This window comes from Trichechus manatus, unplaced genomic scaffold, assembly GCF_000243295.1.
Source record: "Trichechus manatus latirostris isolate Lorelei unplaced genomic scaffold, TriManLat1.0 scaffold00001, whole genome shotgun sequence".
Taxonomy (NCBI): domain Eukaryota; kingdom Metazoa; phylum Chordata; class Mammalia; order Sirenia; family Trichechidae; genus Trichechus; species Trichechus manatus.
This window is the reverse complement of record NW_004443937.1, coordinates 9,971,798-9,985,511: the sequence shown is the minus strand read 5'-3', so window position 1 is coordinate 9,985,511 and position 13,714 is coordinate 9,971,798. Positions and strand designations below refer to the sequence as shown.

At 45.7% G+C, this 13,714-nt stretch overlaps 1 protein-coding gene across 1 annotated transcript in view; it reads right to left on the bottom strand.

Moving 5' to 3' along the window:
* Positions 1-13,714, bottom strand: part of IRAK2 (interleukin 1 receptor associated kinase 2) — a 73,389-nt gene that overhangs the window by 18,561 nt on the left and 41,114 nt on the right. The window contains exons 3-4 of the mRNA XM_023738467.1: positions 11,797-11,937; positions 476-582 (exon numbers count right to left, since the gene is read on the bottom strand). Of these exons, the coding sequence (XP_023594235.1) occupies positions 476-582; positions 11,797-11,937 (248 nt within the window). The remainder of the gene's footprint in view (positions 1-475; positions 583-11,796; positions 11,938-13,714) is intronic.

The window sequence follows — 13,714 nt, the reverse complement described above, 5'->3', positions numbered from 1 at the left end:
TCTCTATACCAATACAGTCATACAGTATAATTTTTAATTTTTTTTTTAATGGAGGAAGGGACACATGAAGGCAAAAGTGCCGGGGCGGTGGAAGTCATAATGTGGCTCTGTACCCAAATCATTCAAAACTCAGGATAGCTCCGACATACAAGGGGCTGAAAAAACGTAGGGGCACAGTTGTAAGCAAAGGACTATTGTAACCAACATGTTTTGGAGGGGTGATGCTAATTACCAGTCCTCATTTAAACACAAATAATGGAAAGGCTCACTAAAAGCTTGTGCTCACTAAAGCACCGCCATCCCCCCTCCTCCGTTTTGTTGACTGCTGTACTTACAGTCTTAGAAACTTGGAGTAACTTGATGGGTCTCCTTCCTCCCCACTCCCACCCTCAAAGTGGTCTCAGGGAATAAAGCAATTCCTTTTTTGAGAGGGAACCACAAGCTGGAGGGACTTTCCTTGGGGGAGGGGATTTACCTTTGAATCAGATGAAGCAGGGAGGCTGGTTTTTAAGGAGTGTGGGGCATCTTCTTCAGACAGAGGCAGGAGAAAGAACTGCTGGGTGGCTCCGGCTGGAGCAGACCCTGGAAAGGAGGGCTGTGGGTCAGGACATGGCCTGCTGGAGGAAGCCGGAGGGGCTTCCCACACCACCCAAGTCACTCATTCACCCCCCACACACATATCCTGACAGCCACCTGGCACCAGCCAACACACTTCTCAAGCACTACCTCAGCTAAACCTTATGACAGCCCCATGAGGAAGGTCCTGTCTATTACTCCCATTTAACAGGTGGAGAAACGGAGGCACTGGAGATGGAGTAACTTGCCCAGGGTCATACAGCCAATAAGTGGCAGAACCAAAAAAACCAAACCCAATGCCATCGAGTTGATTCTGACTCATAGCAAACCTATAGGACAGAGTAGAGCTGCCCCATGGGGTTTCTAAGGACAGGGTGGTGGATTCAAACTGTGGACCTTTCGGTTAGCAGCCAAGTCCTTAACCACTATGCTACCAGGGTTCAGATTGAAACCTGTTTTATTTTGCTTAGGGGACAGTGAGTTTATGTTAATGGTGGTGGAATACTTTGGAAAAGGGCAGCAAGAATGGTTGCACAACTTGAAGGATGTAATCAATATCACTGAATTATACATGTAGAAATTGTTGAATTGGTTTATGTTTTCTGTATATTTTCACCACAAAAAAAGAAATCCATTTGACTTCTAACAGCACACTCTCAACCCATACACTATCCAAGCTGGCCTTCCAGAAACTTCCAGAAACACTGTGGCAGGTATGGCAATAACCATCTCTAGAGGAGATATCCCATGGGAAAACGAGGTCAGAGGTAGGAAAGACCATACCAGATTGGGATATCAAGGAGAGCTTCACAGAGGAAGGAACACTGCCCTGGGCTTGAAAGATGGCGAAGGGCTTTTAGACAAGCGGACATGGGGTAGAGGGCCTCCAGACAGTGGAACCAGCCAGCGCGAAGGTGTGGCAGCGGGAAAACCCAGGGTGCCCTAGGTAAATATTCCAGGCACACTTAATTAGAAAACATTTGCATCACGCTGGGCACTGTGCTAAATGCTTTACATGTATTCCTGACTGAATTCTCACAATAATCCTAGGAGATAAGGTACCATCATCACCTCCTCTTTACAGATGGTGAACCTGAGACACAGAGAGATTAAGTAACTTTTCCAAGGGCACACAGTTAGTGGCAGAGCCAGGATTGGAATCATCTGGCTCCAGAGCACATGCTCTTAATCCCTTAGTGAGTGAAGAAGATACGTGGAGAGAAAACCTGACAAGTAATTTAAAACCAAAACCAATCCAAACCCATGCTGTCGAGTCAATTCCAACTCCTAGCAACCCTGTAGGACAGAGTAGAACTGCTCCATAGGGTTTCCAAGGAGTGGCTGGTGGATTCGAACTGCTGACCTTTTGGTTAGCAGCTGAGCTCTTAATCACTGCACCACCAGGGCTTGAAAAATTTCCTCACTAGGCCCCACATGAAGATTAATCTGCAGGCAAACGAGCAGTCTGGGAAATGCTGGGTTAGAGAGGGGGCAGGCAGGGAGTGAGAACGTGTGACCCACTTAATCCCTTAAGCATCTAAAAATACCCAGCTGCAGATATGGCTTCTGAGTAACTTGGGGCCTGTCCCTTCCAAGGGAGCCTGGCCTTGACCGCAGGGCTACTGGCCAAATCCATCTGCTTCAAGGATTTATGGTTTACAACATCAGGAAAGAGGCAATTCATCTGGAACTCTGACCGCAAAAGAATTAATTCAGAAGACTGAAATCGGCACCATGGTAAAACTAGAACTAGCCTTCCTAAACTACTAACCTAGACCAAAAAAAAAAACTGTTACCGTCGAGTTGATGCTAATTCATGGTGACCCCATGTGTTTCAGGTAGAACTGTGCTCCATAGAGTTTCCAATGGCTGACTTTTCAGAAGTAGATAACTAGGCCTTTCTTCTGAGGCACCTCTGGGTGGACTCGAACCTCCAGCCTTTATGGTTAGCAGCCAAGTGTGTTAATCATCTATACTGCCCAGGGGCTCCCAGTAACCCAGGCAGTTGCTAATAAAACCAAACTTACTCAAGATAAGGCCTGGGCTCCTTTCATCATCAAAAAGGCCTGAGGCAAGGGCCACCCTTAGCCTCCTTTCCTGGGTCTTCTGTTTCTTGAGTTTTTCAGTGGCCATGAGAACGCACTTTGCAGACCTCCAACTACTGGGAACGTGACAGACCAAGGGCCCAGCTGCTGTGCTCTGAAATCCATCCCTGCATTTGCACTGAGGTCATGCTCTCATGGGCTCCCCCACTGCACCCCCAGTGACTGAGTGTGGCTGGGATACCAAGGCAGGCCTGTTCCAGGAGACAAAGGGCAACTCTGGTGGCCAACTCAGGATTCCCCGACACCCCACCAAGCCTTCCTTAGAGTGCAGACAGGCTAGGACACTTCCTCCCCATCTTCCCTCCCTCAGGATCAGACTTGCGTCTTGGTCTGTGGTAGGCTTCAAAAAGGCCCCCCCAAAAGATATTCATTTCCTAACCCCTGGAATCTGTAAATGTTATCTTATTGAAAAAAAGGTCTTTACAGATTTACTGGCCTGACAGACTGGAGAAACCCCGAGAGTACGGCCCCTGGACACCCTTTTAGCTCAGTGGTGAAGCCCCTCCCAAAGTTTACCATTCAGCTGGGGATTGGACAGCCTCACAAAACAAAACGGACTAATGAGGCACAGCAGTCCAGGGACAAGGACTAGAAGGCAGGAGGGGACAGGAAAGCTGGTGATAGGGAACCAAAGGTTGAGAAGGGACAGTGTTGACATGTCATGGGGTTGTTAACCATTGTCATAGGGCAATATGTGTACTGTTTAATGAGAAACTATTTGTTCTGTAAACCTTCATCTAAGGTACAAAAAAAAAAAAAAGAATTATCTATGTGTGATCAAATTGACAACGGCAACTCAAAAGGTTTGATGGGAAGCCTAAGGGACAGTGAGTTGAAGATAATGGTGATGGAATAATTTGGAAAAGGATAGTGAGAATGGCAGCACAACTGGAAGAATGTAATCGATGTCACTGAATTCTACACATAGAAACTTTTGAAATGGTGTAACTTTGGCTATGTATATTTTCACCAAAAAAAAGGTCCTCAAGGTCGAGAAGGGAGAGTGTTGATATGTCGTGGGGTTGTTAACCAATGCCACGAAACAATATGTGTACTGACAGTTTAATGAGAAACTATTTGTTCTGTAAACCTTCATCTAAAGTACAATAAAAAAAATTTTAAAAAAAGGTCTTTACAGATATGATATCCATAATTTGTTATGATCCACACAGTTGAATGCCTTTGCATAGTCAATAAAACACAGGTAAATATCTTTCCGGTATTCTCTGCTTTCAGCCAAGATCCATCTAACATCAGTAATGATACCCTTCATTCCAGGTCCTCTTCTGAATACTGCTTGAATTTCTGGCAGTTCCCTGTCGATGTACTGCTGCAATTGTTTTTGAATTATCTCCAACAAAATTTTACTTGTGTGTGATACAAATGATATTGTTTGATAATTTCCGCATTCTGTTGGGTCACCTTTCTTGGGAATTGGCATAAATATGGGTCTCTTCCAGTTGGTTGGCCAGGTAGCTGTCTTCCAAATTTCTTGGCATAGATGAGCAAGTGCTTCCAGCATGTTTTGCATTGTTCGTTGAAACATCTCAATGGGTATTCCATCAGATCCTGGAGCCTTGTTTTTTGCCAATGCCTTCAGTGCAACTTGGACTTCTTCCTTCATTACCATTAGTTCTTGATCATATGCTGCCTCCTGAAATGGCTGAATGTCGATCAATTCTTTTTGGTGTATTCCTTCCATTTTCTTTCGGTGCTTCCTGCGTCATTCAATATTTTGTCCATAGAATCCTTCAAAATTGCGACTCGAGGCTTGAATTTTTTCTTCAGTTCTTTCAGTTTGAGAAATGCCAAGCATGTTCTTCCCTTTTGGTTTTTTAACTCCAGGTCTGCACATTTCATTATAATACTTTACTTTGTCTTCTCGAGCTGCCCTTTGAAATCTTCTGTTCAGCTCTTTTACTTCATCATTTCTTCTGTTCACTTTAGCTACCTTACTATCAAGAGCAAGTTTCAGAGTCTCTTCTGACATCCACTTTGGTGATTTCTTTCTTTCCTGTCTTTTGCTTTTTTCATGTATTATGTACTTGATGTCATCTTACAACTCATCTGGTCTTTGGTCATTAGTGTTCAATGCATCAAATATGCTCTTGAGATGGTCTCTAAATTTAGGTGGGATATACTCAAGGTTGTACTTTGGCTCTTGTGTACTTGTTTTAATTTTCCATCTTGGAAGAAGTACAGCCAGAATACTCCTTAGAAGCGAGGATGGCAAAACTTTGTCTTACATACTTTGGACATGTTATCAGGAGGGACCAGTCCCTGGAGAAGGCCATCATGCTTGGTAAAGTAGAGGGTCAGACAAAAAGAGGAAGACCCTCAACAAGATGGAATGACACAGTAGCTGCAACAATGGGCTTAAACAAAGCAACGATTGTGAGGATAGCACAGGATGGGGCAGTGTTTTGTTCTGTTGTACATAAGGTCGCTCTGAGTCAGAACCAACTCGATGGCTCCTAACAACAATAACAGATGTGATTAAATTAAAGATCTTGAGATGCAGACGATTAGCCTGGATTATCTGTGTGGACCCTAAATGCCATTACATGTGTCCTTATAAGAGGTGACACAGAGAGAGACTTGACACACACACATGTACACACAAACACGTAAGAGAGAAGGCCGTGTGACCATGGAGGTAGAGACTGGAGTGACATAGCCACAAGCCAAGGAATGCCAGCAGCAACCAGAAGCTGGAAGAAGCAAAGAAGAGATTTTCCCCTAGAGCCTCCGGAGGGAGTACGCCCCTCCCCACTCCATGATTTCAGACCATTGATATTTATTTCAGACTTCTGGTCTCCAGAACTGTGAGGGAATGAATTTCTGTTGTTTTAAGCTGCTGTGGTAATTTGTTACAGCAGTTACAGGAAACTAATACATGGCGTCATGGATCTCCAGCTTTGCCCAGTGGTATAGATTAAATTGTGTCTCCCAAAATGATGTGTTGAAATGTCACCCCCTATACCTGTAAATGGAGCCCTGGTGGCACAGTGGTTAAGAGCTCAGCTGCTAACCAAGAAGTTAGCAGTTCAAATACACCAGCCACTCCTTGGAAACCCTATGGGGCAGTTCTACTCTGTCCTATAGGGTTGATATGAGTTGAAATTGACTCGATGGCAACGAGTTTGGTTTTTTTTTAATATGTCTATATTTACCTGTAAATATGACCTTGTTTGGAAATAGAGCTTGCCCTTTGGTTATGTTAATGAGGTTATACCAGAGCAGGCTGGGTCCTAAACCTAATTACTTCTGAGTTATAAACACAGACACACAGGGAGAAGAGGAAGACAGACAATGGACACAGATATATCTATAAGGATATATTGGAAGCTGAAATAGACAAAGAAGGATCTTCTCCTAGAGTCACACCCTGAATTTAGACTTCTAGCCCCCTGAACTGTGAGAAAATAAATTTCTGTTCTTTACAGGCACCCACTAGTGGTATTTCTGTCACTGCAGCAGTAGATAACTAAGATACCTGGCTCCTCTATTTTCTCTCAGGCATTTGTCCTAGTGAAATCCTTGCACGTTTAGTCCCTTCCTAGCATCTGCTTCTCAGAGGACTGGACTAACCCAGGCCTCCCCCACCTTGCAGAAAGGTTCCCTGCCGCTGCTACTCTGAGATATCACTGCTGCTTATCCTGCCTCCTCTGCATTCCTCAGACTGTGGCTACACACATTCCATCCCTTCGTACCTCATCTCCTGGTTGTCTGCCACATCTGTGCACCGTCTGACTATAAGTTACTTCATGCTTTTCCTTCTGTCAACTTTAATTCCTGTAGTTTGTATTTAACCTTGTCTCAAACAAGAACATCTATGAAATCCCTAGTTTTTGTGCTGTTATAGCTGGTAGGTGCTGACGAGTTGATTCTGACTCACAGTGACCCCATGTGACAGAGTAGAACTGCCTCATAGGGTTTTCTAGGCTGTAATCTTTACGGAAGCAGATCGCCAGGTCTCTTCCCTGTGGAGCCGCTGGATGGGTTCAAACCACAACCTTTCGGTTTGCAGTGGAGCACTTAACCATTGTGCCTCCAAGGTGCCTTAGTTTTTATGCTAGTTCCACATTTTTTTCCTAATTCTCATGTTCTTACGTACCACTGGGGCTCCAAACTCTGCAAACTCACTGCTCTGTGCCAACTCTACTTCCCTCCTGCTCTTTCCCTGAGTTCTGCCCTATCTGCTTTCCCCACCCCAGCGCCTGGCCACAGGGCAGAGACCTCACTGGGACCAAGGTCTCTCTGTCCTTTCCCTTTGCCCAGTTAGTCCAGGGTCTGCACTGGTCTCACACAAGCTACAATTTCCTGGTCTGACTCAATGTCTGGGGTTTTGTCCTGGGGGCTGGACCAGGCCTCGCCGGTCAGGGGGATGTCTGCAGTCTGCTCTTGCAACAGATGGGGGATACTAGTGGGGGACTGTGTGAGTCTATTTATCCTGTGGTTTTGAGAAAAAAAGGACTAGGATTTGGGCCAATACCTCAAGCAGACAAACCAGATAGGAACAACTAGCCCTTTCTCTCCATTTCTTCCTCCCTTCCCTCAGCTCCTTTGGGACCTAATCAGTACCTCATGCTTAGGGGTGGCTATCTGTGGTGGGGGATGCTCCAAACAACAATCTTTAAATCCTCCTTCTGCCCACCTGTGCGGCAGGGTCACAGGTGTGAGTGTCAGGGAGGGAATGAGACTTGGTCAAGGCATCAACAGAAGAGACTGGACAGAAGGGAACGGGGTCCCCTGTGTGTCCAAGGGGTGGGCAGAGAGAAGGAAGGGATTATCTGGCCACGGGGGCCACAGAGCCTCGCTGGGATTTAGTTCGAAGTAGCAGAAGTTGGACACAAGTTGACATTTGCTGAAGCTGGGTGATGGGTATGTAGGGGTTCATTAGACTCTCCTCTTTGCTTTTGTATGAGTTTGAAATTTTTCCATAGTAAAATGTTTAAAAATAATATCCAGGGGAGGGGGTGGGAAATGGGCCAGGATAGTAGGCAGAGTAAGATGGGCCACGTGTTGATAACCACTGAAGCTGGGTGATGGGTACATGGGGACTCATTGTACCACGTTCTGTGCCTTTGTGTAGGTTTGAAACTTTTCTTAATAAAAAAGAAAAGAAAGAGAAACATAATATGGATGAATCTGGAAGATATTATGCTGAGTGAAATAAGTCAATCATAAAGGCAAGTATTATATGATATCACTTTTATAAAAAGTCAAGAATAGGTTTACACACAGAGAGCAACATTCTTTGATGGTTACCAGGGATGGGAGGGGGAAGGGGGAAGAATCACTTACTAGATAATAGACACATGTTAATTCTGGTGAAGGGAAAGGCAATACACAATATGGGGGAAGTCAGCCTGATGTGAACAAGGTAAGTGAAGACACTGAGAGATACAAGAATAAAGAACAACTACGGTAAATGCTGTAACATACACAGTTCTGCAACTACAGTAACAACAACCAAAAATTTGTGAGTGGCTACGTAAGTAGATGAATCCAAAAAACCTGTTGCTGTCAAGTCAATTCCGACTCATAGGGACTCTACAGGATGGAGTATCACTGCCCGATAGGGCTTCCAAGGAGCAGCTGGTGGATTCGAACTGATGACCTTTTGTGTGTGGGAGAACATGCATGTGCATATGTAGGTATACTTGTGGGCATCTGTATATGCGTATTTATATGTGCTGCGTATATATTCACATATATAATAGAGCACATAGTGGGCACTGTTATGGAAACTTCCTAGAAATATGCAAACACCTCATGGGACTGAGTTACTGGGTTTGAAGGCTCGGGACCATAGTCTCAGGGGACATCTAGGTCAATTAGCATAACATAGTTCATAAAGATAATGTTCTACATCCTAGTTTGGTGAGTAGCATCTGGGGTCTTTAAAGCTTGTGAGTAGCTATCTAAGATACAACTACTGGTCTCCTCCCATCAGGAGAGTGAAGGAAACCAAATACTCAAGGAAACAATTAGTCCATAGGACTAATGGCCCATGTGAACCACAGCCTCCTCTAGCCTAAGACCAGAAGAACTAGATGATGTCTGGCTACCACTACTGACCACTCTGACCAGGGACCCGACAGAAGGTCCCAGTTAGAATGAGACGAAAACGTAAAACAAAACTCAAATTCATAAAACAGATCAAATTTACTGGACTGATGGAGACTGGCAATACTCCCGAGACTATTGCCCTAAGACACCCCTTTAACCTGGAGAACTGAAGTCACTCCCAAAGGTCACCTTTCAGCCAAATAATAGATAGGCCTATAAAACAAACAATAACATTTGTGAGGGATGTGCTCCTTAGAACAATCAACTATACAAGGCCAAACAGGCAACATTTGCCCAAAAGCACAGATAAGAAGGTAAGCGGGGGAAGGAATTGGATGGATGGAAACTGGGAAGGCAGGGTGGAAATGGGGAGAGTGTTGAGACATTGTAGGGATAGCAACCAATGTCACAGAACAATTTGTGTATGAATTATTGAATGGGAAGCTAATTTGCTGGGTAAACTTTCACCTAAAACACAATAAAATGTTCAAAACAAGAAGAAAAAGAAAACCTCCCCATGGGAAAAGAATGGAAGACAAGCTGGCAGGTGTTAGCCCATACCTAGCACTGAGCTTGGTGTCTGGCGTTTGCTTCATAGATGTTTATCGAAGGTGCCACAACAGGTTTCGATGCTGTGTTTACCCAGCCAGGCCAGGAAAGGCACTGGTCCCTGTAAATGTCATTTCCAAAACACTAAGATTGAACCCGTGTGTGCTGGAGCTTTTACTAAAAAAACAATTTCCTGTAAAACTCTCTAATGTCTGTTTCTCCAAGCAGAATGCATCGAATCTCGTCCTGCTGAGCTGTGTCACCTTAGATGCAAGTATGACACATGCAGCAGTAGCATGTCCAATGCTGGGTTTTCTGCCTTGTTACTGGCAGTGGCCTCACCTCTACAGCTTCTCTGTCTCCTTTCTTGGCATCAGACAGAACTGGGCTCCAATCGTCGCTCCGTCATTACTAAAGATCTGACCTTGGGTAAGTTGTGCTTCATTCCTTTGAGCTTTCTCAAATTAAAAAGAATAATAATAGTCTGTTCCTCAAAGAGTTCTTGTCCAGATTAAAAGAGATGATGATTATAAAGCACAAAGATCAGTCTCAGGCTCAGGTGGGATACTCAGTATTTTACCAAGGCTGATAAAACTATGTGCAGACTAAGAGTAAATAGATACTAACAGCCTAATGGGCTCCCCCATAGCTTTGTAGCAGTGACTTCAGCTACTCAAAGCCCTTTTACCTGGATTCCAGGTGTGAGAACCTATTTATACGGTACTTAGAACCTGTCCACAGTTCAGATGCTCATGTGTGTTCCTCCTTCATGTCACTTTCCCACTTCCTTCCCACCAGTGTGGAGGAGGGGGAGACATCACAGAGGCTGAGGGTTGAGATGTGAGCTCTGGGGCAAACTGCCTGAGTTGACTCCTGGTTCCATCACTTACTCAGCCGGGAAGGCCTGGCAGGTTATTTATCTGTCCCCAGCTGCAAAGTGGGATAGGGACAGCCCCGCCTCCCTGGGCTGTCGGGGTGACTCCATGAGCTCCTGCACTAGACGCTCTCCGCTTAGTGTCTTGTGCACAGTAGGTGGGTCCTCAGCAAGTGTTGCCACTTCAATATGCACTCCCACCCCCGCCACCGCGTTCTCCACTCCCACAGAAATTCTTCAAGATAATCAAGCCGGGTGAACTCTGGGGCCCAGTGAAATCTTGGGTTTTCCCAAGAGAAGATAGGCGTAGGGTTATTTGATGAAATTAATGATTACTCTCCTATTTTCAGCTTGGGCAAAAATAGACAATCGACTTCCTGTCTGTGCGGATTATATTTATCATCTTGACCTATCAGGGCACATTTGCATCTAAGGGCCCTTCAAGAGAATGAACAGTACAAAGGCAGATAGAAGCATATGGCATTTTACTGTAACCTAGATAAGGAACAGCAGAAGGAAATGATGCGACCATTACCTCCTCCATCCTGACCAGCACGCCCTAGAATTTCTCTATTTTATTATTATTTGTCTCTTTGGCCATCAACCACCATCACGTTTGCTTTAGGGCCACTGTCCTTTATCTTTACTTGCTGATCAAAGTTCTCCACTTTTTGTTTATTTGTTCGTTAATCTTTAGCTCCAGGAAACAATTGAGACTCCTTGGCCTGGAATTAGTTTTCTAGACTCAGCCTATCTGGGGTGTCGGGTCATTTTTTGGGATGTTACTAATACCAGCTAACTTTAATGAGTACTTACTTGGTGCCACCACTGAGGTATGTGGTTCCCTATCACAACATGGCGAGGTAGGTTCTATTATTATCCCCATTTTTCAGATAAAGAAAATGAGGCACAGAGAGTGAAGTAATTCTCCTGCTAGAAAGTGGCAGAGCTGGGGTTCGATACAGATCTGTCTAATGCAAATCCCCCGTATGCAACTCTCAACCACTGCCAGCATCAGTACACTGAACTCTCATGGGTTTGGGATCTTTGGTTCACCACTCAGGAGCCTGTGGGAGAGCAGAAGTGAGGCTGGGCTCCAGGGCACAGGCGGTGAGAATGGAGACGTGGGTGTGAGCAGTGGTTACCCTGTAGGGAAGTCACCCGCTGGCTGAGTCCTGTCATTTGGCAACTGGTCCCCGAGCACCTTCTCTGTGCAAACCCACCCCGTCCCTGCCCCAGGCACAAGGGGACGAGACAAATCTGAAATGGTCTGAAGACTTTGGAATAGCAGTGCGTGTGGTGGTTAGTACCATGAGCTTTCAAATCACACAGCTCAAACGCCAATTTGGGCCCACCACTTCCTAGTTGTGCAAACTTGGGCAAATCATTTCCCTTCTCTGTGCTTCAGGCACTGTGGGACAACGCAACAGATCTGTGGCTGGAAGACGAGAGAGGTGACAGGGCGGGCAATACCCCTCACCTCCCATCGCACAGCAGTGAGAGCCAGCACTGTGCAGACAGGGGCCTATGCGGAGCACACGGTGAGACAGCCAGGCACCCCCACAGCACACGCAGGGCAACCCATGCTAGGGTCCTGAGGAACCAGACTGACACTACCTGGGCCCGGGAAGGTGGCCGGCTGCACAGGCTGCCTCTTCTGCTCATCTGTGGTGTTCCTCACGGAAGCTGCCAAAGGACTTCCTGGCTTCACAGTGTCCGGGAAGAGAATGGGAGACTTAAGTTCAGGAACTGGCTTCCCTGAAAACAAGATGGAAAGAGAATTTTATTTTATTCAGTGAAGTGGGTCAGCTTTCAAGAGGCTGGGTCAAGAAGTCAGAGACCTGGGTCTAGTCCTGGCTCTGCCTCAGATTCACACCGTGCCCTGGGCAGGTTCTTCCCCTCTCTGGGCCTCAGCCTCCTCATCTGTAAAATGCCATGGTCGGACACGATAGTCTCTTGTGATCAGTGCAGTCTGACATTCTGAGTCAGAAACACCCAACTTTAATCCTACTAGCTGTGTGACCTTAGACAGGTCACTTCCCTTCTCTGAGCCTCAGTGTCCTCACCCAGGAAATGAGGTGATGATGATGATGATACCTGCGGCCTCTGCCTGCGGCTGCTGTGAGGGGGCCTTGAGAATTCAGACACAAAAGGGCTTGGCAGACTAGAAATTTCCCTTAACATGTGAAGAAGCTAAAGATGCTCCCCTCCTCAGTTCCTACTCACACTCCAACACGTACAGCTTCCCCTTCCAGCACTTGGACATATGCGCATCCTTCCCTGTTTTACAGATGGGAGCCCTCATCTGCGGGGCACTGACTGTGCCGCCCAGAGATCATGTGCCAAGACGCTGTGAGGACTTCACATTTGCTGAGCTGGGCCTGTGGCTGGCACAGTTCACCTCCAGCCCAGGCTGCCTCCAGACCCCTCACCATGGGTCTTACCAAACACAGACCTGGCCATGCCACTTCCCAGCTTTAAACCCTTATGACTGTCAGTTACCTGAATAAAGTCCATGCTTCTTAGCCCAAATCCTTCTATCTCCCCACTGCCTCCCAGATAAAACCAAATTCTTCTCCCCAGCATTCAAGGCCCTTCACCCTCTGGTGGTTTGGGGAAGGCCCAGAGATCACTACACTTCAAAAGTTCCTCACATTACTCCAATGTGCAGCAAAGTGTGAGAAGCACAAGTAGGGGCACTAAAGTTCCAGGGGTGCTGCTGACTTGCCTCATGTTACCAGCATATCCGATGGGGCCAGGACATAATGTCACGAGCTGTGGGTCTCCAGTAATATATATTCTGTCAGGTAAACTGTGTATCTCTAAACAAAACCAGCTGTTACTGTGGGACCTAGCTTTTTAGACTCAAGTTTAGGGACTAGAACAATACCAATAATTCCTACCTTTTGCATGGCACTGCACTTAGATGGCACTATGCAAGTTTATTTAATTTTCACAACAACATCTGGTGGTGAACAGAACGATCTGTGTTTTATTTTTTGGTACATACACACGATGGAGTATTATGCAACGATAACAATGAAGAATCTGTGAAGCATCTCATAACATGGATGAAACTGGAGGACATTATGCTGAGTGAAATAAGTCAATCACAAAAGGACAGATATTGTATGAGACCTCTACTGTAAAAGCTCATGAAAAAGTTTACACAAAAAAGGTCACAATCTTTGTTGTTTACGAGGGATAGGAGGGGTGGGGTGGGGGAATTACTAAATAGACCATAGACAAGTGGTAACTTTGGTGAAGGGTAAGACAATAGACAGTACTGGGGAAGCCAGCACAACTTGTACAAGGAAAGGTCATGGAAGCTCCATAGACACATCCAAACTCCCCGAGGGACCGAATTGCTGGGCAGAGGACTGTGGGGACCATGGTCTTGGGGAACATCTAGCTCAATTCGCATAATACAGTTTATAAAGAAAATGTTCTACATTCTACCGTGGTGAGCAGCATCTGGGGTCTTAAAAGCCTGTGGGCAGCCATTTAAGATATTCCCCTGGTCTCACCTCTTTGG